At 45.7% G+C, this 26,441-nt stretch overlaps 1 protein-coding gene across 1 annotated transcript in view; it reads right to left on the bottom strand.

Moving 5' to 3' along the window:
- Positions 1-883: 883 nt before the first annotated feature.
- CADPS (calcium dependent secretion activator) overlaps positions 884-26,441 on the bottom strand; it is a 207,493-nt gene continuing 181,935 nt past the window's right edge. The window contains exons 26-29 of the mRNA XM_066327272.1: positions 25,154-25,186; positions 22,448-22,555; positions 3,943-4,047; positions 884-2,211 (exon numbers count right to left, since the gene is read on the bottom strand). Coding sequence (XP_066183369.1) covers positions 2,032-2,211; positions 3,943-4,047; positions 22,448-22,555; positions 25,154-25,186 — 426 coding nt within the window. The 3' untranslated portion in view covers positions 884-2,031. The remainder of the gene's footprint in view (positions 2,212-3,942; positions 4,048-22,447; positions 22,556-25,153; positions 25,187-26,441) is intronic.

Genomic DNA, 26,441 nt, shown 5'->3' with positions numbered 1-26,441 from the left:
GCCTAGTCTGGGACTCAACACCTCCTCCACAGGCAGTTCCAGAAGTCCCAGTCTCCTCCCGTATGTCCAGGGAGGGTCTCATGTCTTTTGGGCTCTGGAAGATGGTTTAATCGTTCATGATGTCAGGAAGGCTCATCCAGGTAGGATGTTTTTCCATTTGCCCATCTTTTATTTGTGAGGGATGAACATTTGTCCTGGTTCCCCAGGCTGGCAACAGGGTTTGTGTTTGGGGCTCAAATGACTGAGACCTGGGCTAGCAGGAACCAGTTCTGATGTGAACTGGCTGATGGGAGGGCGGGACTGCAAACCTCTCAGAAAACTCTCAGCCTAAAAGAGAATCACAGAATGGACTGGGTTAGAAAGATTATCTAGTTCCAGCCCCCTGCCATGGGCAGGGACACTTTCCACTAAGACCAGGTTGCTCAGAGCCCCTGACCTTGAACATTTTCAGGGATGAGGTATCCATGACCTCTCTGGGCAGCCAGTTCAAGTGGGCTTCCATTAAACATATTTCCCATCAAACCAGATTTCTATTTAATTTCAACTCAGGTTTGTCTCTGCCCCGTGTGTGTAAGTGCTGCTGCAGTTGGCTGCTTTGGGAGAAGTTAAAATACGAAGTTAAAATACAAGCTGAGGCCTTTTGAAGGAAGGTAAGTGTTGGGTAAGGGTGATGGCCATATAATAATGGGCTGAACCTGAGCAGACATCAATTATGTCAAGGGACAAATCATAGGACATGGAGTGCAAATAGTGGTGGAAACAGCTGTGGTGGTCATAGCAGAAATGCCCTTGTGCTTGGGGAACAGACAGTGTGCTCCCAATCCTGACCTTGGGGAGCAAATCAGGAAACCATCTTCTTAATTAATAAACTAAAGAACACCCATGAGAAAAGAAAATGCCTTTATTCTGTGAGGTTGGGGCTCTTACATCTCAGCTTGGTTTGGTTTTTTTCTAAGGCAGACATAAAAAGACTCCATAATTTATTATTAGGACATCTGAATAGTTATTTATTGAGAAGCCACAGTTCTCACACTTTTACAACTGTCGGCTTGTATAAGGCAAAAAAAGCAAGATGGATCACTATTTTACACAGAAAGTAAAAGCTCTGGAGAAGGAACTGATGGACATGCAGTTACTGGTCAAAATGCAATGTACATGACATATATAAAAACCATTGTGAAACAGAGGAATTGTAAATTATGGTTACAATCTACCGAAATAAATATTCAGTATATTATTATAAACACATTTGTAGAGTCTAAGATTGTAATTAAAGTTGTCTTTGTACATACACGGTTATTTGAAATTTAAACAAAAATGTAACATTTAGAGGAGCAAACGTCAACATAAAACAACTGCTTTGGACTTGTAATGTGGCATGATATATCCATAATGATAGGATTAATCTGGTGTGGCAATTAGAATGACTAATCCTTTGGGATGTAGTCTCTATGGAGTTAACTGCATATTGAAGGGAAGAGCCTGGTACATTAACAAGGATGCAGAATGATTCAAACGGCTGTCTGGGTTTGTTTGTTTTCTGGTTTTTAAATGAACAGAGAGAACAAAAAAATCATTTGTAATTGCCTGGTTTTTCTTTTAAAAACAAAGCTGGTTTTTTTTAATTAATTTTAAGCAGTTGGCATCCACAGAAGAGAAAAAAATGAAAGGACTCAAGTCACTCATCTTCACAACAATTTACCATCAATGTATATACAGTACATTAATGAAGCATTGTTTAAACTTTAATAACAGGGACACACCTAGGATGTTTTCTATGTAGTTTTTCCATTAACAGTATTAAACAATGGTGCTCCATATTGCTTATGAACATATAGATATGAAATTAGGAAACTGATGAATCAAAGAGAGGTGCTAATCTTATTACCACACAGCTAACATGGCATTTGTATTGGTAAACTTCTCATGGGCATTTAGAGCTGACATAAAAACTCCTAATGTGGCTAACTGAGTTAAAGACGAGGTACATGCACGGACACCAGGCGACCCCCAGCCGGTGCTGCAGCTTCCCTAGTCATCCTCTTCATCCTCCTCATCGCTGTCCTTCATGGTGATGCCCTGGAGCCCCCCGCCCTCGCTGACCGACGCCGTGGCCTCCTCCACCGTCAGCCGGTTCCGGATGGTCTCGTAGGTTTTGCTGTTCAGAGTGGAGTCCAGCACGCCTTGCAATCGGAAATCTCGGTACGTTTTCTAAAGCAGAGACGGGCAGAGGTCAGGCCAACGCCAGCTGCCCTGCTTTACTGCAGGAGTCAACCTGTGCCCCTGGGCTGGGGGTTTGGGCCCACTAATGGGAGAGGATGGGACACCAGGGAACAGCCCTGGGGACATTTTGCATCAGCTGGGAAGTGCAGAGGCCACCGGAGCATCTCTGCTGGCCACCCCACTCTGGCATGGCAGAGGTCCCTTTAGGGTGCCTTGGGCAACAAATTAAAGCCCTGTGAGTCCAGCCCTGCCTTTGTGGGCCAGCTGCATGGGCAGCTTCAAAGCAGCTCAGGGGAGCTTTGCATAGGGTGGGCTGGTGTCTAAAAAGACATCAAAGCAATATAAGGGCTGTGCTCCAACTAACTTCCCTTGCTCCTGGATGTGTTCATCCTGCCTCTAATGTCAGTTATTTCTTTTCAAGCAGCAGGATGCTTATCCCCTGTATCCACAGACATGATTACACATTCCTAGAATGCTCCATATTAAACAATCCTACCTACAGTACAGGGATTAAACAAACTAAGTCCAGGATACTGGACAAAATTATTGACGTATAAATATAAGCACGGGCCTTGTGTTTCTTCAATCTCCCTTTCTTTACCTCAATCTGGAATTGTATTTCCATGATTCCCACATTTCCCTTGTTATTACAATTAACATCTCTTATTTGAATTTATGTTTAAAAACTTCTCAACTCTGTGAGATAAAACTCTGGTCTCGTTGTTCATTTAATTCTGCTCTGTGCTCTGCATAGAAACTATTTACTGTTCTGCTATTTCAGAAAGTCCTTGGGTTTGTTATAGCTGCTTCTGAATGTAATATTGGTATAAATAAAGCACAAGGAAAAAAGCTTTCCTCAGCTAGCTGACAAGTAGGAATAATCTGTCTGTGCCTGTTGTTTTCAGTTATGAAAAGCACATTTAATACATTTCAGTTTTAATTTATTCATGCTTTCAATGTGTTCACTGCACACAAGACCATAAACATTATGAAATACTAGACCAAAAAGCATTAGATAGAACCTAAAATGATCAAAAATATATTTACCCCCTTCTGTGATCTTATTATTTCATGTAAACCACTGTGATTTCACACTGAAATAATTATCATTAGTCCAAGGCATGCACACACACACATATACACATACACGTGCACTTAAGGAAAAAAAAGCCACTTTCAGGGTATGTTATCTCACCTTTGTGATCTCTTAGAGTTGATTATATACACCCATTGTAAAAGAAACAACTTCAATTAACTATGAGAACAATCTCATTTGTATTCTGACAATAATCACAAGCCATAGCTGGGCTTAAACGTTTCTAGCAAAACAGCGTTAAAAACTTTTGGGTTGATTTAACCCATTTTAACACCAGAGCTCACTGGTGTGATCAGTGAATTTGTCCACAAAAAGACTAATTTTGGTGCACTTACTGTACAGGTAAGGTCACATAGCAAGAGAATTTCGTTTTTGTTTTTAATGCAAGGAGTTACTTTGTTCTTACTCGCACACCTGTATTTTACATCTCTCTGCATTTAAAGTTCCTGTTTATCCAGTGCTACCTTTAGACATAGCAATCTTAATTCTTTTAAAGAATTTTAACGAATCTTTAATTTACCTGCCAGTGACAGTTTGCCTAAGAGCACGTGCCACACACATGCAGGCACACACACAGGCTCCTCAGGACAGGAGGGGTACTGGGAACACCTTGGGGTGCTTACCTTGACTATCCTAATGAGAGTTTTCAGTTGGTAGATGTGGAGCTGCAGGTCCATGCGGTCTGTCAGCCAAGTGCACACGACACTCATGGAGCTGGTGTACCATTGCTGCAAGAGAGACACGACTTCTCCAGCACCCGGGGCTGTGTGCCATGCCCTGGCTGACACCTGTGCCCCCAGCATCCCCTCACACCCACCTTTGCCACCTGCCAGCCTGCTCAGAGACTGAGAGGGGAGACAGGCATCTGCTCAGCTGCTCTTACACAGAATTTCCATGCATGAGCTTTTAAATTTTAATAACAACAACAACGATAAACTTATTAGGAAGGTAACGGCCACCAGTAGTGCCACAAGGTTTTGTAATGTGATTTTGCCATGGATGGCACTTGCCAGCAGTGATGTGTGTTTGGCTCGAGCCATGTTTTAACCTGTTTCCCCCACAGTTTGAGCACAGTCCTGCCTTTAAGGGCATCGGTTACTTACCATCTTCAAATTCAATGATAGACAGCCACAGGATGAGTCTGGGTCCCCGAGGGTGAGCAGAGGGGAGGCTCATGGGGGGCAACCTTTGGCTGGGGGGAAGGATGCCGGCGTAAGCACCTACGGGTGCCTGCCCAGCTGTGAGGGAAATGCTCTGGTTTCACCCTCACAGTTATAGAAGATGGAAAAGCAGCAAAGAAATCAGCTTGTTTCAAGCTGCTGAACTCACAGGGCCCCTCCAGGGGCTGAAATTGTGCTGTTGTCTGTGAAAAAGGCTCACAGCAGTTGGCAGCAGCCTGCCGTTCCCGCGGTGCAGGAAGGCTCTGGTGGGCTGTGGATCAGAGCCCTGCTCATGCAGGGCTGACACGGTACCTCTGATGCCACACAGATGAGCAGTGAGCCCTCCAGAGGAGGAAAACCAGGGGCTGGGGGGCGGATGGGGAACCACAAAACCTCCCCATGATGCTCAGAACAAGGAGTGGTTACAAAGCAGGTAAAAACCCACCACACCTCTGTACACACACTCTCACCCTTCTCGTGATCTCTCTTACATGCAGAGATCAAATCCCAAACTGCAGACCAGATGCAAATGACCTAGAACCAGTTAAAATACTAAAGAAACCCCACCAGACCAGTTGATGGAAATCCTGATAGAGCACCAAGTTGGTCTGGGGTGCAGCTGCCTCCCAACAAGCAGTGTCAGGTCTTGCTGCCCCCCTCAATGCCCCCTCAGCTGGGGGGTCTCTGCCCTTTTCCTGCTGGCTGCGGAAATTGCTGGAGCTGCAAGGGAATGGGGAAAACTGAACATTCTGTAATTGCTGAACTGAGTGATTTGTTACTCTCCATCCTTTGACACTGGCACCCACAAGGTGGCATGAGGCTCACCAAAGTAAACAAGTCTAAGCTAAACCAGCCCTGCACCACAAAAATGTGTGCTCAACACACATCTCTGAACTGTGTGGCAGCACACCCAGGAGCTGCACGGGAAAGTTTTCCCCCCAAATGCAATGATGTTCCTCTACTTTAATTTCTACACCACCTCTTTAAAAAATGGAGGAAATAAGGAGATGAAAGAGTCACCGAAGAAATGGCATGTGGTGACCTCATGCACAGTGCTTACACCTTGTGCAACTTGTGGCAGAGATTCTGCTGACCCTTCATCTCCAGGACAGAAAGCTGGCAAGAGCTTGGATGAGACTAATTGAGACTGGCAAGCAGGAGCTCTCAGCTGTCACCTGAGGTCCTGGCATGAGGCTGGGGCTGAACAGCGAGTGAAGCAACCTGGGTAGCTGCTGTGGACCTGATGAGCACAGGAGATGTGAAGCTCTGGTGGGGCTTCATATCCTCCAATCCCTCAGACTAGTGTGAGAGGTCAGAGTGTCCCTGGATATCCCCTGAGGATCCCAGGTGCGTTGACCCAGGGCAGCCAGCAGCCAGCTGGTGCTTGGGTGGCACAGAGCGACTGCTGTCACTGGGGGATCTGCCTGGGTTCCCATGAAATGCTGCACACCCACATGGGCCAAACAGAGAAATCGTTAATGTTCATAAAGCTGCCTTTCTGCAATCAGTGCTTAACTGAGTCATGCTCTTGGGTGACATTAGCTGTGATCCAGGGCCGCGCTGGCACATGGATGCCCAGGTCAGCCAAACACCTCCTTCCCCTTCTGCCACCTCTTTAAGTGGGAACCCCCAGAGGAAGGGCACAGCTGTGTTACCCACACACGCCCTCTCCTTTCCCCTGCCACCTCCCATCTTCCACAGAATGAACTGCTGGGTGTTTGTGTCAACTCTACATGAGATGAGAAGTCCTTGGCAGGGGCAGGTCCTGCCCTTTCTGCCTGTCCCACGTCACAGTGCCCACACAGCTAAGTGATCCCGAACAGAAATTATAACCTATGCCTGGAGGTTATTGGCAAGGTGACTTCACTGCTGTGAGAACCATCAGAGTAAGCAAAATGAAATGTTTTTCTGTGTTTCTGGAGGGCACTTCAACACTCTGGGCTCTGGGGAGATGCAAACTCCCTGGAACCAAATGTGAATTGCACCCCTCTCCTCTGGAGCACTGGCTGACAAGGGCTCAGCCAGGCGTAGCGCTCGGCTGCATGAAAGGAGCTCTCTTTCTCAAAGCCAACTTACTCCTAAGACTTTCTGCTTTACGAGAAAAAGACAAAGTCTAATTCATTGATCTTGATACACAAAACCGTCACGTCACTTCATAGAGCACACACCAACTGCTGAATTTAAGCCCTGCATATTCATAAAAATAAGTTAGCCCATAAATTAAATGTTCCCTTTAGCTATCGCTAGTGTTGATGTGCTATAAGACGCATAAGCCCTCTGATTCATGACTAACCTACCAAAGAAGATAACATTTGCATATGACTATATTATTAAAAAAAAACAACAAAAAAGCCAAATGCTCCTAAACAGAAACGTATTCACCTCAGACAAAAGAGCACAGAGTGGTCCTGTGGGGACATGGGCCACCTTGCTTTCCCCAAGGGGGTCTGCCATTCCCTCAGGGGCAGTGGGGTTCATGTTGGGGACACAGAGTCCCCCTGGGGATCCAGTTCAAGCCTTGTGGCTCATCCCCAAAGACAAGGTGTGGAGGCCACAGCCCAAACTGAACTCTGGGGCCCTGCCAAAGGGGTTTGCAACACATTTCAGGCACATTCTGGAGGGACAGTACAGCCGTGGCATGGGCACACCAAAGTAAATACCACAAATATATTTCTTGCAAAAGACTCTTTATGCCTGGTTGTAAAGAACAAATAGACCTCACTGATGGTCCAGGCCCATGGAAAAACCCCACAAGTAACTCACTGTAGCACACACACATTACTGGTACTGCTAGCATCCCTGCCCCTCACCTAGGGGCCAATTTACACTCACTCTGGGGGCACAGGGTGAGGACAGGCTGTGGAACCTGCATCTCATAGATGCATGGTGGGTACAACTCCTTCAGCAAGATGTCAGCAGGGAAGGGAGCAGGGCTCTGGCAGAGGCACACCACAGCCCCATGGCTGCACACCACGACCCAGCCTCGGCAGAGGAAATGCAGATACTATCAGAGCCCAGAGCCTGTCACTGCAAGCAGGTACTGTATTTGTACAGACAGGAATTCCTGTTTCAGGTTTGTTTTCGTGCTCTCCTGTCTTTCACAGCAACCCTCATTGCTGGGTGCTAGGCTGGGCAGATGAGGTGGGCCATGGGCTAGCTGGGATGTGCCAGGATGGGCACTGCAGGAGCTGGAGCATTACATGAGGTGCACTTCTATGGCTGCCCATCCAACACCCCAACCAGCCTGAGCAATAAACTTCCTTGTTCCCCAGACCTCTGCTTTCCTTTTCTTTTTTCTTTTTTTTTTTTTTTTTTTTCCTGAATGCAAAAACATGATCAATAAGTTCCTGAAATAGCATTTTTCTCTCTGAATACATAAATCGTAGAAATTGGTATGAATAAATCTGCAAGTAGCACACTGAATGTGGCACATTTTATCAAAACCCAGCCCTGTGCTGGGTTCCTGTGCTTTCTGGGAGGTGGTGTCATTACACACACCCAGGAACATCTGCAAACCCCCGTTCTCTTTGGTGTGAGCTGAATGGAAGCATGACCTCCTGTTCCTTGCCATGAACCTTGAGTTCACACTCATATTTTACATGTTACAGGAAGCCACAGCTCACCCCAGGAGTGCTGCAAACAGAATCTCGTAAGCCAGATGCAACACTGCTTCTTAAGGCACCTGAAGGAGCTGTATTCTTCATTCAAAAGCTTACATACTAGTAGCTTAAGGTCACTTCAGCTTTTGTAAAGAGTGGGACAAAACCAGGAATGCTTATAGGGCTGGGTTGTCAGCAGGGTAGCAGAGGGATTACAAGGAACCTGTGACTCTGCCTCTTTCTGCCTTTACTGGTAGTTTTTTTGTGTGTGAACAAGTGCCATACAACAGATTGAGGCTGGTATAAAGGCCTGGGACTGTGCAAGAGCACCCTGCTGAGCCTCAGCTGTGCTTGCAATTAGCAATAGGCATGAAATGATTATTGTTGTGGTGGCTGATGGCAATCTGAAGTGACAAGTTTTATGGGGGAAGTTGTAGTAGGGATGTTCAGCAAGTTTCTGCAAACCATTAATCGAAGGCTGCAGCACAGTTTAGTCAAAGCTATTTTATGTCATTCCAAAGGTCTCACAAGGATGCTGAAAGAATATTTTTCAGCTCTCAGTGCCTTGGAACAGAGTTTTTCTAGGTCAGGGATTCTTTACTGCCCTATTTAGTGTCAAAAATACCCATTTGCCTCAAATTAGCAGAAAGCTTGTAGTTAAGGGCTAGAGATTAGGCATACAAAATTACTCAGCAGGTGACTGCTGGGTGGATTTGGGGTTGAGAAGTCTTTAAAACTGACTACAAGACATTATATACTTCTGACAAAAGAACATAGTAATCCTACCTGCTTGCTTTAACCACTGTTGTTTGTCTATTATTATGTGCTTTAATGCTCATAAGAGCAAAACTACTGGTGATACTACTCAATTACCATAGTAACTCTCCCCTATGACCTCTCATTTCAGTACTCGCTTTCCAACCAGAACCAATCCAAGCAGGGCAAATCTATTTAAAACTGTGACACACATTGCACAAAGAGGCTCCGAATGCTGGCTGGCTCCCTCTCTTTGTCCGGGACATAGGCTTGTTTTGAAATGCTGAAAGGCAGCTTTGAAATGAACCCTTGAATTCAAGGTGTTTCAAAGATGAGGAACTGGATGCTGGGCGGACGTCACCACAGCATCCCCGAGCTGGCCAGCACGAAGTGAGGGGACCACAGAGGTGGGAAGGCAGAGAGGAAGGGGCTGACCATGAGTCTTATTTCCCAGGAATAAGAAAGGAAAACTGAACCTGCTCTCAGGCAACAGCTCAAAATGATTTGATCAGCCAGGAAGAAAAAAAAAATAAAATTACCAACTCTTTGTTTCTGGCGTTTGCATCCCTGTCCCATGGGCCAGAAGCTCAGCTGGTGGAGGGCTGTGGGGCTGCGATGATTTACAGCTGCTGACAGTAGGTGACAGCTGACAGAGCCATGCCCACCCCAGTCCTGGGTGGCCCTGAGATCAAATTGGGCATTAGGCGTTGTCACATGTATTCATGGCAGCCACCTCCCCTGAGCAGGTGTCATCTCCACAGGGAAGGTAGGGATGCAGCCACAGCAGCACAGAACATGCTGTCTGGGGATCAGCCCCGTGCACACAGCTGCCAGTGTTGGAGGAGGACTTGTGTGGAAAGTGGGAGCAGGAACTCTTTAGGAGCAGCCTGCCAGCCCCAGGCACCACGTTCCTTCCTTCACTCTCAGTGTGCCCAGTAGCACAGGTTTGTACACCAAAACTGTCTCCAGCCCTCAACTCAAATCCCAGACTGCCCTATGGCGGCCATGGAAGGATCATTCTTGTCCATTCAATCTTCCGTGGCCACCAAATTGTTCCTCTCTACCCTCCCTCAATGTTTCATTCACTGTTGATTCCAGGCAGTCATTGCTGCTCCAAAAACTTGGTAAAGGTGGCAAGCCCAAGGGCCTCACAGCCAGTGCAGTTCCTACTCTTGTCTAGCACAAATAGAGATGTTTCCAGCACGAACATACCCAGCACCTTAAGCAATCCCTTTTCCAAAGGCCAGCTCTGCTGGGATACTGGATGTGGATGAGGGCAGAGATGGGATGGAGTGTGACTCTTGCCCTGCTCCCAAGCACTGCTAGCAAGGTCTTGGCCAGGCTGGCAGAGCTGAGGCCAGCTGTTGTTCAGGCTGCTCTGGAAACCTGAGTTTTGTGTTGCTGCAGAAGATGTGCTGTGCCCCAGGCTGGGAGAGTGGGGACAGAACAGGGACAAAGCCTTGGTGACACAAGTGTGTCTGAAATGCTTGAGTTCAGTTCTATGGCAGTGGCCCTGGAGGAGGAGGTGGCAGAGCTGAGGGGGGTGAAGAGCCACAGGCACTCAACCTCAAACATCATTCTGGTCCCCAGTGTCCATGAGACTGAGATGGACCTTCTGCCACACAATGAAGGAAGAGGCACATCTCTCCCCTGCAAGCACATGTTTTCTGGATGGCAAGCGGAGACCTGTCCATGCAGCAAACCCCATCCCATCTGTTCATCAGCTTTCTTTGCCACTACTCAACAAAATCCATACTGTGCTCTGGGTATTACTCCACAGAGCCCTGATGATGGGCTCCCCTGCCCTGCCCTTCACTGGGGACCAAAGAACCACCCAAAGGCAGCTCAGCATTTGGAGCTATAAAGCCTCCTCCAGCACCGAGGGCCAAACCTGCAGTGGGCTCAGGGCTGAACCCCCAGGCAAAGAGCATCTGGCTCAGTCACATCCTGGCCACAGCCATGGGTGGCACCAATAATGACCCGGTGACTCTTTGGATTTACACCTGCCAAGGATTTGGACCATTCCCCCAAGCTGGGCAGGGCACAAGGCTCAGGGCACTGAGCACAACACTGTTGTGAGTGCCTGGCTTTTCCAGAGGCACAGAAATTGGTGTGACATTGCCCACGTAACAGAAATAAGTTTAGTGGCTGCGACTCTCGGAGCACACAGCTAACCATAAAATAAGCAATGAGTTAATATTGCAGGCATTGATCAGCTAGTCTTACAATTAATGCTTCCAATAAAAAAAAAAAAAAAAAAAGCTCCCCTTTTATTCAACAGAATAAGAAATTAAACACTTGAGGGCTCATTCTAAAGAATGAATGAAATTGAATAAGCTACCTAGCACTTGAGATTCCCAGCGAGTGCTTGAATAGAGCAAACCTCCTGAGTTGAATGGATTGCCTTTTGGGACCAATTTGTCTCTTTTCACTCTTTATTCCTCCTTTTTTGCTGACAGATGTACAAAGGCGGAACTGCGCTGTGCAGCTTAGCTACATGCACCCACAGCAGCTGTCACTTTTGTCGAGCAAGTTAATCAAGCAAATGCCACCATATCCCACTTTCTATAAGGAACAACATGTTATAGACAGTAGTCTTGGGAGACGGGGAGGGAGGGAGAGAGACTTTATTTTAACTTTGAGTAGCTGGTATTTTTTTTTTCCCCTCTGTGTGTAAAAAAAAAAAAAAAAAAAAAAAAAAAAAAAATGGAAAAAGGAGAAAAAAAGAAACAGCCAAACCTGGTAGCACAAGCTGACACTTTTGTTTTCCCGTGGAACAAATATTTAATATGATTTTAACTCTAATTTGTACTAGAAGGAGAGCTGTCTGGTTTTAATTAAATTTAAGGGACTTAGGGGAACACAGTTAAAAAAAGAAATAGAAGCTTTTTGTTTGCATTAACGCTTGTTGATAATAATATATTGATTGTCAATTGCTAAGCCCAAAAGATTAGTGTAGTAAATACTATTATCTGAATGCCACAAGTGAAGTGCTAGCTTCCCGTCCCTGCTTTTTCCTTTGTGAGGCACTTTGAATCACTGGTTGTTATTTATACATTTTCTTTGATAAAACCAACTTGTGTGGCTGATTTTTTTTTAAACCCTGCCTCATTAAGTGTATAATAGCATTTACGTGTGGGGCTTTCTGCTTTTTAGCCTTTCAAGCTTAAGCTTATATTCCTCTCTCACAAGCATGTTTCAAAACTTGGGATGTTCACAAACAATTGGATACACACCAATATTGTATATATCAGATGCTCTCTTGCTATTGCCAAAGACTAGAAAATAACAGAATATTATCCACAAAGAGTAAATAAATAGTTATCATCGTGCTATGCTGCTGCATGCCAGATAACAATGCTGTCCGGTCATTAGGCAGCTTTTTGTGGCACATAATTCTTTAAGTTAGGTATGAAAAGCCAACATCAAAAGTAGGTCTGTCGGTGTAGCTCCACGGAGTACACAGCAGAGGACTGGGAGGGCTTCAGGCAGCCCTTGGGGTGCTGGTAGAAAGGTTGGGGGTTGCTGATTCACCCCCAAATTCAGACCCTTTGGAAAGTATCTTTCAGAAAATAAATCCAAGCTTTGGTGACAGTTTGCACCGTGCTAATTTAACCTCTCTGCAGGGTCTTTGCCATGGTATGTTCAGGCACCGTGCACACAAACCGTCAGTGTTTGGGACTCATGACCCCCTTGCCAAACTGGGGACCCCACATCTGCACCTCTCCCCTGTGAGGAAAGCCTCTGTTAGCCGTGCTCAGCAGGGCTCTGGGTGAGTGGTCCTTACAGCAAGCAATGTGACCCTCATTTTCAGAGCTAAACCTCTCTATAAAATTCTGCATTAAATTCTAGAGATCTGGCAAAGTGCTAGCAGTTTGCTAAAAATCCCCTGAAACCCCAGGGTCTTTTTTTCTTCTTAAATAAAATTTTGACCTTGTTCTACCAAAGCCATGTGAATAAGTCTGGAGTCTCCCAGGTCACACTCACACTGAGCTATTACTGAAGTAAAAGTACTTTTTTTCCTGGTATTTTATGTACCGCTATAATGCTATCACTGCAAGTACACACAGCGTGTTCCTCAACATCCACCCCAGAGCTGTGAATTCTGGATGCCTTTTACTCTATTTTATATTCCTTAACTAAGAAATTTCATTCTTGTTGACAACGTACCAATATGAGGAAGTTACAAAGTCAAAGGGTCTTGATATGAAAATAATTTGTATTATTATTTAATAAAGTCACAGTCCTTAACGTTGCCTAATAGGGTTAAGCTGCTAGCCAGAGCAACTCATCATCTGTCTAGGATGCAAATGGCATCACCGAATTACATTATTTTTTTCTCCCCCCTTTCCCAAAAATAAACCACAAAACAACTTTGAATCGCGCAAGAGCTCTGCCTCCCGACAGGGAAGAGCATTCAGAAGGAACACAGAGCGCAGAGCCCAGCGCGTGGAAGTGCCGCACGCTCTTTGCAGTACATATGGCACCTGAGAGCACCCACTGCTCGGGGATGTCGGCTCCTCACCCTTAATTGGCTGCAGGCTGGAGCCGGGCAGTGCCACAGGTGTTAATGGGACAGAGCCCGGGGCTCCCGGGGCTGCTGCCTGTGCTGGTGCCATCGCACAAACTCCCTGCTCTCCAAAGGGGCACGGCCCCACCTGCATGCTCCTTGCATTTCTCCCTGCTCTTAACCCCAAATTTTATTCCTTTTCAGAGAGGACAGGGAGAGTCGGTATCTTTTGTGTTGGTGGGGCCAAAGTCCCCAACAAACAGATGTGCCCAAGAAGCTCACCCCTGATCTCGGTGCTGCCCAAACCAGTAACATCTACACGTGTCCTGTGCAGCTGTGACTCCACAGGCCACGGTGGGTACAGGTTTGTTTGTGCCGACCCTCAGTGGCTTTGCAGACCATCTCTGCACTCTCAGCACACAGGCAAAGGCTTCCCACAGCAGGGACACAGCCAGAAAGGGATCTGCAGCACTCCTGCTCCTTCAGTGGGGAGGAACAACTCTGATGCTGAGGATAAGATGCCTTGTACTCATTCAGGTGGTCCCGAGCTATATGTCAGGGTGGTCAGCTCTGCCAGCCAAACACCAAAGTCACTGCCTAGCAAAGAGCCATATACTCACATCCCCGACAGAAAAATGTGCCAGCGACTCCCTTTCTGCCCTGGGGACAATCTTGTGGAAAAAACAACTGCGGTGCTGTCTCCTCTTTTCCTACAGCCAGGGATATCCTGGTCCCAATCTGCTGGGGTTTGCTGTGAGCAAATACCAATGCCAGCCCAGGAATAGATCATCTCTGAATCCATCCCAGCCACGTGCTACTGCACTGGCTCTGAGGACATGTGCTGGTCAGGGCTGGATGGAGGGCAGCAGGCAGAGAAAACTGCAGGGGAGACCCCTGTGCAAACAACTACTGGTCCATGACAGGGGGTGCAGGAGTTTATGCTCATGGTGATCTGGGAAGGAAGCAGGCTGTCACCCCAAACTCCTCTCCCATCCACAATGTCCTCAAACCAGGGACACCTCATGCTTAATGGTTTGCAGGCTGAGCGCCTCAGCAGGTGCCTCATTTCCTCTCTGAGACCGGACTGTCCTAATCCTGTTTGTACACTGAATTACACCCTGCAGAAAATGCTTCCTTTAGGTAACAGGGAAAGCCTGTCCTGGCTACAGAACCCCTGAACTGGAAGACCCTGCCTTTCCAGGCTGTGCTGGCATGGAGCATCTCATATCCCTGCACACAGAGTGGGGGCCTGGGCACACCACCAGGTGGGCTCTGGGTGCTGAGCTCTCTCTCCTTCACTGCAGATACAGCTCTGCAAAGTGCACAGCATTCACTAGGAACTGCCAAATTAAATCCCCAAAAACCTGCTGCTTTGCAGGAATTTGCAGACCTCCCTTTTCCAAAATGAAAAAGCTTCTGCAGAAAAATCTATAAAGGCGCACAAACAGAAAACCACTTCTGTATGGATGCTTGTTCTCAAATACATTTTTAACCTATAAAATATTCTCTGCTTATTTCCATTTTTCAAAAAAGAAATGAAGTTGACATGTTAAAATCTGAGTTTCTATATAAAGCAGCCTAGTAAAACACAATATCCACACAACTGCTATTTTTCTGTCCTGATTCCAGAGCCCTGTTAGTGTGAGGCAGCGATGATAAAACTGGCTGCACACTTGCTCAGTAAGACACACAGCAGTGCATGCTTTAGAATGCTTTCATTATACTTGTTATCAGTTTAAATTGGAAGCTGTCATGAAGTGGGACTTGATAAACTTTATCTGCTTCTTTTATAGCCTTCAGATTCCAAAAAAGTAGCTAGAGGCTGCCTGGACATCTCGGGCCCGATGGCAGCAGCTCCTCTGGTCTCCTTCCTGGGGTTAAACACTGGACGCAGCGTGCTCCCTGGCCGAGTCCCACCGGGCATTTTTGAATGCTGATATCATACATCCAGGGCCAGGCTTAAGGGAGCACCGGGAAAGGAAAGAGCCGCAGATGAAGAGAAACAAAATGACCTGGGACGGCTAATCTGGCACGCACCGCTGGCTGGCGCGGGCTGAGCAGCGATTGTGTAAGGCTGGGATGCAGGAGGAGAAAAGGAAAAGATGGATTGAAGGCGCTGCTGGAAATCAGACAACTCGTCATTGTCAGCGCAGGGGCTCTCCCCTGCGTGCACCGGGAGTTCCTTTGGGCAAAGGCTCTTTGCACCTGCGGGCACCGGCCCTTCCCACGCCCCTCGCTCCCTGGACGCAGCCGGGACCCGCAGGACCCGCAGGCTCACCAGCCACCTCCAGCCTCTCCTCCCTGATGGCCCACAGGACTGGAGCTTCAATTAGCTACAGCCTCTGAAACTTAGCTGGAAGGCAGAGTGCACCGCGTAACTCATCCGCAGTCAGAAATGTGCAGAGAGCTCCCGGTCAGAGGCTGCTCAGAAAAAGGCTCTGGATGGAGATTTCCAGGCTCCTGCTTCCCCAAAACCGTGGCTACCAAGAAATAAATGATCTTTCACTCAGTGTCAGCCCCAAAACACAAATCTCTGACGCTCAAAAGCACGGTGCAGATGATGTTAGCAAGCCTATGCTGACCTTAACGTAACGGAGCAATCAGTCTGCCTTCTTAGAATGATTAATGGAAAATCTCCTCTGGAAAAGAAATCAAATTAACTGTCTTCAACCAAATGTCTACTGGAACACGAAAAGCTGTTCTGATAAAGACATTTAGGAGGGGAAAAAACCCCTTTCAAGCATGTAAAATCCAGTGACAGATCTAGGATTTATTTTATTAAGACTCTCCCTAAAATAAATTAAATGGAGCCTACTTAAATGAGCACTTCAGGAAAGAAGCCTTGCTGAGGCCATGTGCCCAGTGCATGCCTGGGCCGTGTGAAGCTAACAGAGGGGAATATCAGAGGACAAGGGCTGGCTCTGAGGAGTGGTGTCAGTGCTAAGCTCCTCTCCCCACTTGTGTCACTCCAAGAGGGCACACAGGGAGAAAAAAGAGGCTGCAGAAGGACAGTGCACTCTATGCCCACTCTGGACAAAGAGAATTTGTCCCCTAGAAGATATACTGACAACTGCCACCACAATTTTATGGGTTTTTTTCAGCAGAAGTCCTGCAGTGAGATCAACTCCAGGTCCAGGTCTGAGCCTTGCCAGGCCAGCAAAGGCTCTGGCTCCTCCAAAGATATACAGAGAGGGAAAAGTAAGCTGAGCTCCTTTGAGATCAATGTGCCTAATTGTCTTCATTTCACAACTCACTCTGGAAGGGGAGAGAGGGGGGAAAAAAAAAAAGCAAAAAACAAGGCAGAAGAAATAGCTCCGTGGAGGCCATATCAGGATGGGAGTGGGAGAGAGTTAGTGCCCTAATGAGCAGTCTAGCTGCGTGGGAGGGAAACAGGTTGTTGTCTGTCTAAGAGAAAGCGGTGAGTGTGGCTACAAGCAGATACGAGATGGGAGCCCAGCGCGCAGCCTGATATCCGTTCTTCCCCTGATCCTGCAACCCGGCCTCCTGTGAGTAATTCTAACTCACAGTGCAGCTCCACTGACTCACAACCAGGCTCTTGAGATCGAAGAGGGGAAGGAGAAGGGAGGATGGGAAGGGCTCTGTTTTGGCATTTGATCGTGCCATGCAAGGCTTACGGTCTAGCAAGAAATGCCATGATCCTGCAAGCACGCCTTGAAGGAGCTGCCAAAATTCAAGTGAGTAACCCTGCTGAGGGCAAAAGCTTTGATTTTAAGAATAAGCTAATGCCTCAGTGTTTGCAGAGGACTTGCTGAATTAACTGATCTAGCCGTGTTTGTATCTTTTCAATAGACTCAGGTGTGCTATCAGGCTCTAATGTGTAGATACCGAAACATATGCTGAGCTGCCTGTGGATCCTCCAGTGATAAATGCTTACGCAGGCTCCTGGAAATGTGTATAAGGATTTTGCTGGTCTTGAGACTCACATAGCATCTTGAATTCTTATTATTTCTGATATTTAGACATGAGATACCAGCAAGGGCAGCCTGCTTTGGAAACATGAGGACAGTCCTGCACCATGTCCCCAGCACTCCTGCTGGGCTCCTGGCTGAGGGAAGAAATGCCAAATCCATCAAAATCTACCAGATTCACCAGTCAACATCTGCCTTGAGATATCACTGGGGCTTCCTAAAAGGACAACTCAGCTGAGCCTGAGGGACAGGATTTGATGCTGGAGCCTCAGCCAGGGGCTTTTGCCTCCCTGAAGGTGATGGGACAGAGATGCTGGCTCCCCTAGCTGGTCAGAGGACCTGGAGTGACTGATCCTCTGCACTGAGGACGGCGGAGGGCAGAGCAAACTCTGATCTCCCCAGTGCCCTCTCTGCTACACCTGCCAGACCCTGCTAATCCCACCCTGCCATCAAGACTAAGAGCCGTTTCTGCCTTGCAGAGAAGAATGGGCTCATTTCTCATTTCCGAAGTAAACTCTCCGTCTGCTATCCCGGCTGTGACACAGACCGAGGGAGCTGAGCACTCACAGTGACAGTGAAGTGGTAAAACTGCCTTCTGCAAAAAGCACGGTGGCTGCTGCTGCCACCTCGGCGGGCGGTATCACTGCGTGATTAAGTTCTTACCAGACTTTCTGGTAAAGGCAACCTTCCTGATCTGATAACTGCCAAGGACAAGCCAAATACACAGGGTCAATCCATGCACACTTAATCTCCAGAAGGCAGATTAAGTGTATAATTGACCCATATAATCCATGTATCATCTCCAGTGAAATGTTTTCTATGTCCGGTTTAGGCAGACATGAGGCCCGTAAGACAGCGATCAGAGACACAGAATTACCATTGCAGTGGATTTCATCAAAGTTAGAGATGGCTTTTTAATCATTGATCTCAGAGACTGCTAGATTTAAGCAGATGAACTAGCACTAAGCACATCTGTTTTAATCCTTATCTTCTACTCAGGCTGGTGTCTTCAAGAAGTACAAGGAGGAAAAAAATAAATTAATTTTTTTTTTAGGTCCTCGCAATCTTAGGAGCTTCTCTTGGTGTTTTGATCCCTCATATCAAAAGCATGTTTTTGTTTTTTTCGGTAAGATATTGAATTAATCATCAGAGAGAAAAATGCCATCTGCGCTATTCAGGGACTGCATCAGGATGCTGGAATTCGCAGGATCTCGGGGAGCTCACCCGACGTTCAGTAGCCTTTTGTGTACGTGCTACTCACTTTGGCTGGGGAGAAATAGTCACCCTATGTTTTACATTAGTGTTTACCAATCTATGTGGAAGAAAGGTTGGCATTCACACTATCTACTAGTCAATCATAGACTTTCTGGATCACATATGTTGTGACGGGTTGAAACCTATACTGTGAGTATCTAAGGGTGTTTGTAAAGATATACACACATACATGGATCTAGAAATAACTTCTGCCAAAGGGCACAACCCTCACAAGTAAAACTCCCACTGCCTTCAGACAAAGTGATGGATGTATAAACTCTGATCCTATGAAATTCTGAGTGACCTAAGACAAAGAGGACCTGATTTTTGCAGGATTGGTCTGAAGACTCAAGATCACTCTAAAGATAATTTCCCATGTTTAAGATACACCCACCTGCTTCTGCCTCATTGTTCCTATAAAAAGTTCCATTCTGCATGTCAACTCTGCTCCCCTCTCTGGGCAAAAAGTGATAAAATTTTACTTCCTGTCAGGCACTACACAGAGTTTGTGATCCTTCTGCATTGTGTACAAAGTACCATAGGGTTTAAATCCCAAAGCATCCAGCCAGGCACAGGAGCGCAGGGAGCGGATGCTACGATGCTATTCTGAAACTCCTCTGTTACCACTGCTCTCTACCAATGGGCCTTATTACAGTGTTTTAGCTTTAAATGTTATCAAATTAGTGAGCCAGGCCAAGTAAATAAGTCATGTTACTCTGCAGTAAACAGCACTGCCAAAAAGCTAGTTAGGTTTTGATTACCAGCAGAACTCCACGATCAATCTGTTCATTCAATGATCCCAAGAATACAGATTTTTAAAATTAAGATGACTCTATTTCAGGGAGGGGGGAAAACCCATCCTGACTAATTTGCAGAATTAAGAGGATTAACACAGAGACCACACAGAAATATAACAATAATCTTCCGCAAACACCAATCTCTCCCAAAGAGCAAAGCCCTGTTCTGCAGGCATGAGCAAGTCAGGCGATGCAGGGGAAGAGAGAGGGTTTCTGAGCTAGGAAATCATGGCAAATGGCAAGAAAAGACATATTAACCCAAATTCTATGGGGACATGGCCTAACACACTCTGCAGCCTCTGTTTCTAAGCGGAAACAAATGGGGAATAAATGGAAACACAGGGCAGAATCGCAGAGAAGTGCTGGGATTAAGGATATCCCAGCAGTTCAAACTCCACAGAACATGTGACAGACAAGCTTGCACTGTGCACCTCTGATCCTGCACTGCTCAGTGCAGAAAAGGGATGCAGCCCCACACTGTGAGTGTTTTTACTGGGATCCCACTGGGTGCACAGGAACTGCCTGCAGGCAGGTTTAAGCTGTTTGCTGCCATTGCTGCCCCTATGGTCATACAACAGCCTGAACTGGACTGAGACTTGGCCGGGGCAAGCCAGCACTGCTGCACTAAACCAGCTGAGGACCTGGCTGTGAAAGTGTTAATAATCTCATTGCCTGGGGAAACTGCAGCTAAGAGGATTGCTCCCCTGCCATGCTGGGGGAAGAGGGAACAAAATCAGGTCCAACTCTAACTCAGCATCATAAATACCATGTTTGATTATTCCTCTTCTCTTTCTTATTAAAGAGGTAGTACCTAAAATGTCCTTGGCAGATAAGACCAAAGGAGCTTAAAGACCCCATGACCATGCTGCTTTGCTGGGTTAGGTGAGAGGGGCAAAAGGCTGCAGGGCTCTGTCTGAGCTCAATAATGGAGTTAAGCACTTGCTCCTGCCTTTACCCAAACATGGGTGAACACAGCACCAACTTAAATGGGTCTGGTGACCCCCATGTAAACCCTGTGCTGGTACTGATCCACCAGGAGCACCTGAGACATGATGGGAGCTGACCATAGGAGGCAGCTCCTTCAGCTGCAGCCTGACAAAGACAATACATGACTGCTCAAAACATAATTCCAAGTTTTGGGTGACAAGGGCTTGGCACAATCCATTCCCTCCTTGCAAAGCAACTGCCCCACAGCTCTCCCTGCTCAAGGGCACACACTCACGTACATGAGGCACATGCAAACATGCCAGTAGCATTAGATCCCAACTCTGTCCCACCAGGATGGGAACAGAATGGGAACATGAATGGGAACAGCTCCCACATGCTGCAATTCCTGCCTGCAGCCAGTGTAGGTCAAAACAGGCAGAGCAATGTAAAAAACCCCATCATTATTTAATTCCACATGGATCAGGGAGGCTTGAGAAAGGCAGGGAGGGAAAGAAGGGTTTTGCATTTTTTGCTTCCCACCAAGGTAGCTGCTCTTTCATTTTTCTGTTCATGTAAACTGTTAATTTGTTTAAAATACGGCTTGGTAAAACCAAGTATGAATGGATCAAGCTGAAATCAATATTTGTGTTAATTACAGCCTTTTGAAAATTGGAAATAATGGCCCAAATCGGTACAAACACACCAACTGTGAATCATAGGGAAAGGATGAGGGAAAAGGCAGTGTGGGCATTGAAAAGAACAGTCCAGATGAGCTCTGGAAATTTAACTGCTCGTGGAATAAATTTCAACACAAACGAGCAATGCACTCGCAGGCCCGCTGCAGATGGAAGCGACAGTCTTTTGTTTTATGTTTTGTTTTTTCTCCCCATGCCTGCTTGATGGGTGATTTGCGTCTGGTGCTCACGCTGCAAACTCTCCCCGGAGCGAGCACGAGCCGAGCCCGGAGGAGGCACTGCTGTGCTCTGTGCATGAATGAGGCATTCTCAGTGGATATGGGTCATGCTAGTAGATGTACACAGTAAGATTATTTGACTCTTAATTCATGCCACTTGATATAATGTGATAAAACATTTGACATGAGAGATAAGTTCCATTTTAATCTGGTAAGTTATGGGGGAAAGAAAGAGTGGGAATTGTAAAGGAAGAAGAGGTTTCTGAGGGACAGGTAATGTGCAGAAAGAGAAGTATCGAGTGAAGGAAAAGGTTGGTTGGGGAAAAAGCAGCTTTCCCTGCAAACAGGGAAACAAAAGACTGAGTAAAGAAAGCACAGAAGGCTGTTAGAGTTCCAGAGCTAGGAGATTGAGACATGGCACTGCTGAGAGATGGAAGGAAGGAAAGTAGGGAAAGAAGCTGCTTCAAACAGAAATTGAGATATGGACAAATACCCTAGGAGAGACTGAAACACTAATGCTGCAGGCTGGTCATCAACAGAAAACCTTTACTACAGAACAGCTACAAGGACAGAAAGGCTGTAACAAAACAAGAGCAACGGAAACAGAGATACTTTTAACATGCATTCAAACATAAAAAAACCAGGCATCACAGGTCACTGTTCTCTCACAGTCCAAAAAACTGATCTTGTGCAACTGAAAATTAACTGTGAATATCTGGAACAGTTCCTATGGGCCATCTTCATCAAGGACACCATGTCTCAAATTTACCTTTGGTGGCAGACACCACAACATTGTCCTACTTTATACCAATGGCCATTCATAACCAGTTCTGTTTTGATTAGCTTTAAAAATAATAGTCTGTTAAATTTGCTGTCAGATTTGGAGTGCTTGTCAATGAAACAATGCAATATGTACAGAAGATCTGGCCCTTAGCAAACACATCTGCCAAAAACCTGGCTCAAATTTGAACAGTGAGAACAATGACTGAGATGTTCTGATACAGAGAAATTTACACAAGCTTAAACATATTGAAGAATTCTCTTAGAAGATACTGTTTCTTTAAAATTCACACAAGACCAGGACACAGTAGACTAGAGTAGAGATTCAAAGCAGCCAGAGAGCAGATACGAGCCTTAGTCAGAAAGAAAGGAAAGATTTATTTTTTTTTTTTTAAGCTATAACCAATAAATTTTCTCAAAATGTGACTTATCCTCCTGTCTTATTTTGTCACATTTTGGGTCTCTCCTGCTTGGTATCCAAGGAGGAGAGGGCATTTACTTACATCAAATAACCTTTCTATATACATCTCCTCATTGACCTTATCACGCAGGACATCCTGAGAGTGGCGGACAAATGTCACATAGGCATCAGCAACATCCATTCCTGGCTTCTGCATGGAGGAGAGAAGAGAGAGAGAGAGAAAAACATGAATAGTGACGCAGGGGGCAGCTTCTCTGTGCAGCCTCATCACTGCTTTTCCTTCTCTTCCATCTCCTGCTGTCCTCCTGCAGTTTGCCCTTTCCTTACCTGATGGACACTTACCTGACGTCACATTTCTACAGCTCTCTGCAGAATTTAACTGATTTTTGAAGGGTAACCTACAAGCATGCAAGATTTAGGGATAACAGCATTGCTTTAAAGCACATGGGAACTGAAGCAGCTGGATGGGAAAATACTTTAAAAATAAAAAAATCTTGTTTGAGTTCACATTGTTTGATATATTGGATTCAAACTTACCTCAAAGGAAACCCATTAAAATATGGTAACATGAGTCATTACAAGAGCTGCCACAAAACCTTAAATTTGTGTGGCACATTGTAAGTTTGTTAATAACTAGTGTCATTAGTTTCCATTACTGTGATTTACCTCAGATCACAGAGTATCATTTCTCTGCAAGATACGATTGTCAGCCGCTGTAAATTGAAGTTAGTTAACACATCCGTGTAATTTCCAGGGTGAAAATGAGGACAGTTTGGAAAGCAGTAGGAAGGGAGTTTTTTAATACAAAGCAAACAATTATCAAGCAAAGGGCCAGTGCTTGGCCCTTCGGAAGGCAGTGACATTTCTTAACACCTACTGCAACAATGACAAGGTATTAATTTGAAAAACAATGAGGACAACACAAATGTGGCAGTAGTCAAGTGTTACACTTTCAAGCAATTTTCAGTCTGCTGATCGTGCCCATTCCAAGGCAGGATTAGACAGATTGGTTTGTACCAAGACAATTGCAACAGAATTACAGAACTAGTTTTAACTAACATTTGCAGAATTAAATTTAAGTGGTGGGTGTCTGTTCAACATCAGGATTTCCCCTCTGTCCTCTAGTCAAACAGGTTTTTCTTTCTCCTTCCCCTGGAAAGACTCAAGGACCATGGGGTGGCCTCTGCACAGGTCTGGGAGCTGTGTGAGGCTGCTGGTTGAGTTCATTAAAAATGTTGAGGTTGTCAAGGAAGCCACTGTAATCTGGTTTTGTCTCTAGGGGCAGGTGGGGAAACAACTGAAAACTAACCCAGGTGAATGATTTCTGCTCTGATTTACACAAAGAACTGGAGCATCTGTCTGGCTTTGAGGAGAGGAGCAGACCCTGCTGCAGACCTCCCAAGCGTGTCCAAGGTACAAAGCTTTTGGAAAAGCTTGAAAGGGTTACACAGCATTTTACTAAGACCACTTCCCTGGAGATGCTTTACTTTCCAGGAACACAGAGGCCTCAGAGAAGGCCATGCTTTGCCCTGGAAGTTACTTAAAATAATTGTTCTGTGTTCAAATTTCTGATGACAAAATATTTAAGATGCACAGAAACAACTAGGAATTTCATCTGAAGGATCTCCACAGTTTCAGGGCAAGAAATAAATGCTGAGTTTTTCTTCCCAAGGCTCTCAAAATTCTGCTTTTATTACTCCAAGAGAACAGGATGCCAAGATCTGCACTGGGGTATTTTAAACCAAGCAACACCTCTTACTGTTCAAGAGTTTGTCTTTTCCATGCTAGACTCCAGATATGATAATTTTGTAGGCAACATTTAGGCTGGGCTAAAAAAGGGCTGAAAACACCAAATGCAGATGATGTCGTCCAAGATGTCTAAATTTATCACATTGTCATATGAGAACATGCAGAACAATACACCTGCATTAAACACACACACATTTTACATACACATCATCAAACTCAACAGAGTTACTTGTGATTTCCACCACCCAGTCTAACGGTGCAGGAACTGGTGTGGTATATTAAAGATCGATTTTTCTGCATTTGCAGTTGCTCAGGATCTTTCTGCCTGTAAATGTTACAGTAACCCCTTATTCCAGCCAACATTCATATATTACACTTCAACTTAATTTAAATGTAAATTTCTGGCAAGTTAAGTGCTCTGTCTAAGAATATTAAGGGCTCTTTTCCTTATGAATCAAGGTCTAATTAGAGGAGACGATGTACAGTTTTCCTACAGCAATTACAGAAAAATGGAAAAAATTATTTTCATTAACAATTTCCCAAACACATGTTGGTAGCTCATCACCATTTCCCCAAAGTAATAAAAAAGTCATTTTCCAAAAGAGTAAAATAAACCAACAATTAGAAGAACAAAAATAAAATAGATTAGCTAATGTGTTAGATGTGTGTTGGCTCAGTTCTAACATGTCTGGACCTTTTGTTTGGAAATTATACTGTATGTGTACAAGTCCAAATGAAGAATTAACAGAATGCACTGCTCCCTATTTTTTTAAAAAATGTGATTCAAGCCAATTGCATAAATATGGTACCTTTTTGACACCATCTGCAAATTGTTGCCTAAACAGCCTCATAGGTCTCCTTAAGAGGGTAACTGCTCATTATTAACATAATGGAGATATCCTTTCCAGTTCAAATGTTAGAAGTATGAAGGCCCATGGTTCAATCTTGGCTGTTAATGCATAATGTGGGTTGCTACACATGCCATAAACCCAAGCACAATGCAAATTACTGTGACAGAAGTTGTTTAAATTGTGCTTACGGGTACATCCACGTATTTGGAAGCAGCCTTCACCTGTAAAAGGAACAAGAAAAGAGTTAACACAATCAGTACCTTTTCAGGTCTTTGTTTTTTCTTTAAACTCTGCAAGACCATCTTCAGCCAAGACTTGGGACAACATAATGCTGAGTAGGTTGAAAAGGGTGATGAAACTCACTTTCCTGTCTAAAAGGGTGGTATTTTTGTTGTTGTTGTTTTTTTTTCTTCGAGAGGTAACTTTACTGCTGCTAAAGCTCTAATAGCAGCAGATGATAGTGTGGGAGTTGTGCTTCTACTTCAGCGAGCGGGGGAAGACGGGGTTCGTAAGAAGACATCGTTATTTTCTTTGGAGGCCTCGCTCTCCACCTGATGCCACGTGTCTCCCAAGGCACTGCATGTCTCTCCTGCTGGGAGCTGTATCCCAGGAGCAATGGCAACTCCCCTGGGAGCGAGGGCACGATGGCGTGGTGAGCCTGGCAGGGGCCTGCACCAAGCTAGACACAAGAAAGCACCTGAAAGAGCCTAATATTGCTCCCTTCCCATTGTCCTGCCCACAGTGTGCTTCCCCCAGTTGTGCAGGCTGCAGCCTGGGACATTGTCAAGCCCAGGCTGGATGAGGCTTTGAGTAACCTGGATAGTGGAAGGGGTCCTTGCCTGTGTCAGGAGGGTTGGGATGAGATGATTTTTAAGGTCCCTTCCAACTCAAACCATTCTGTGATGCTTTGCTAAGCTAAGGGTCTTCTGAGAAGTGCTGCACGTGAATGCCTGTGGCTGGGCTGGTTGGAAAGTTGTGCTCAAGTTTCACAACCCAGCCCTGTTGCCTTCACATGCAGCCTCTCCTGCACTCACTTGTTCCTCTCTCACATCAGTGAATTCAAACCAAAAATTATTATTTCCCCCCTTTTTTGCTGGTCCTGATGCTGGCAAGAGCTTGCAGACCACATCGGGGCAGTGTGCTCATGTCATACCACGCAGAAGTGCCCTGAAGCTTTTCTGCTTCCCAGACTGAACAGCTACCTCGATTTCCGCTGATTTTCTTCCCTTTTTAGAAGATGCTATTGGAGGGAGAGTATCAGAGATGGACACTGTGCTCTGTGGTGTCATCACAAGCTGGTGTGATCTTGTGATCACCCAAATTGACTTTGTCTGTGGTTTTCCATGCAGCAGGGTGCACATTGCCTTGCGCAGGAGGCGGGGTGGCCCCTGACGTCAGGGCCAACTCTTCCAACTGAGCAGTGCCCAGCTGGCCATAGAGACCTTTTTCCCACTGTAGCATAAGGCACAGTGTCTA

Source organism: Sylvia atricapilla, chromosome 11 (assembly GCF_009819655.1).
Source record: "Sylvia atricapilla isolate bSylAtr1 chromosome 11, bSylAtr1.pri, whole genome shotgun sequence".
Classification (NCBI taxonomy): Eukaryota; Metazoa; Chordata; class Aves; order Passeriformes; family Sylviidae; genus Sylvia; species Sylvia atricapilla.
The sequence above is the reverse complement of the archived record's forward strand: the minus strand, read 5'-3'. Positions and strand labels throughout refer to the sequence as shown.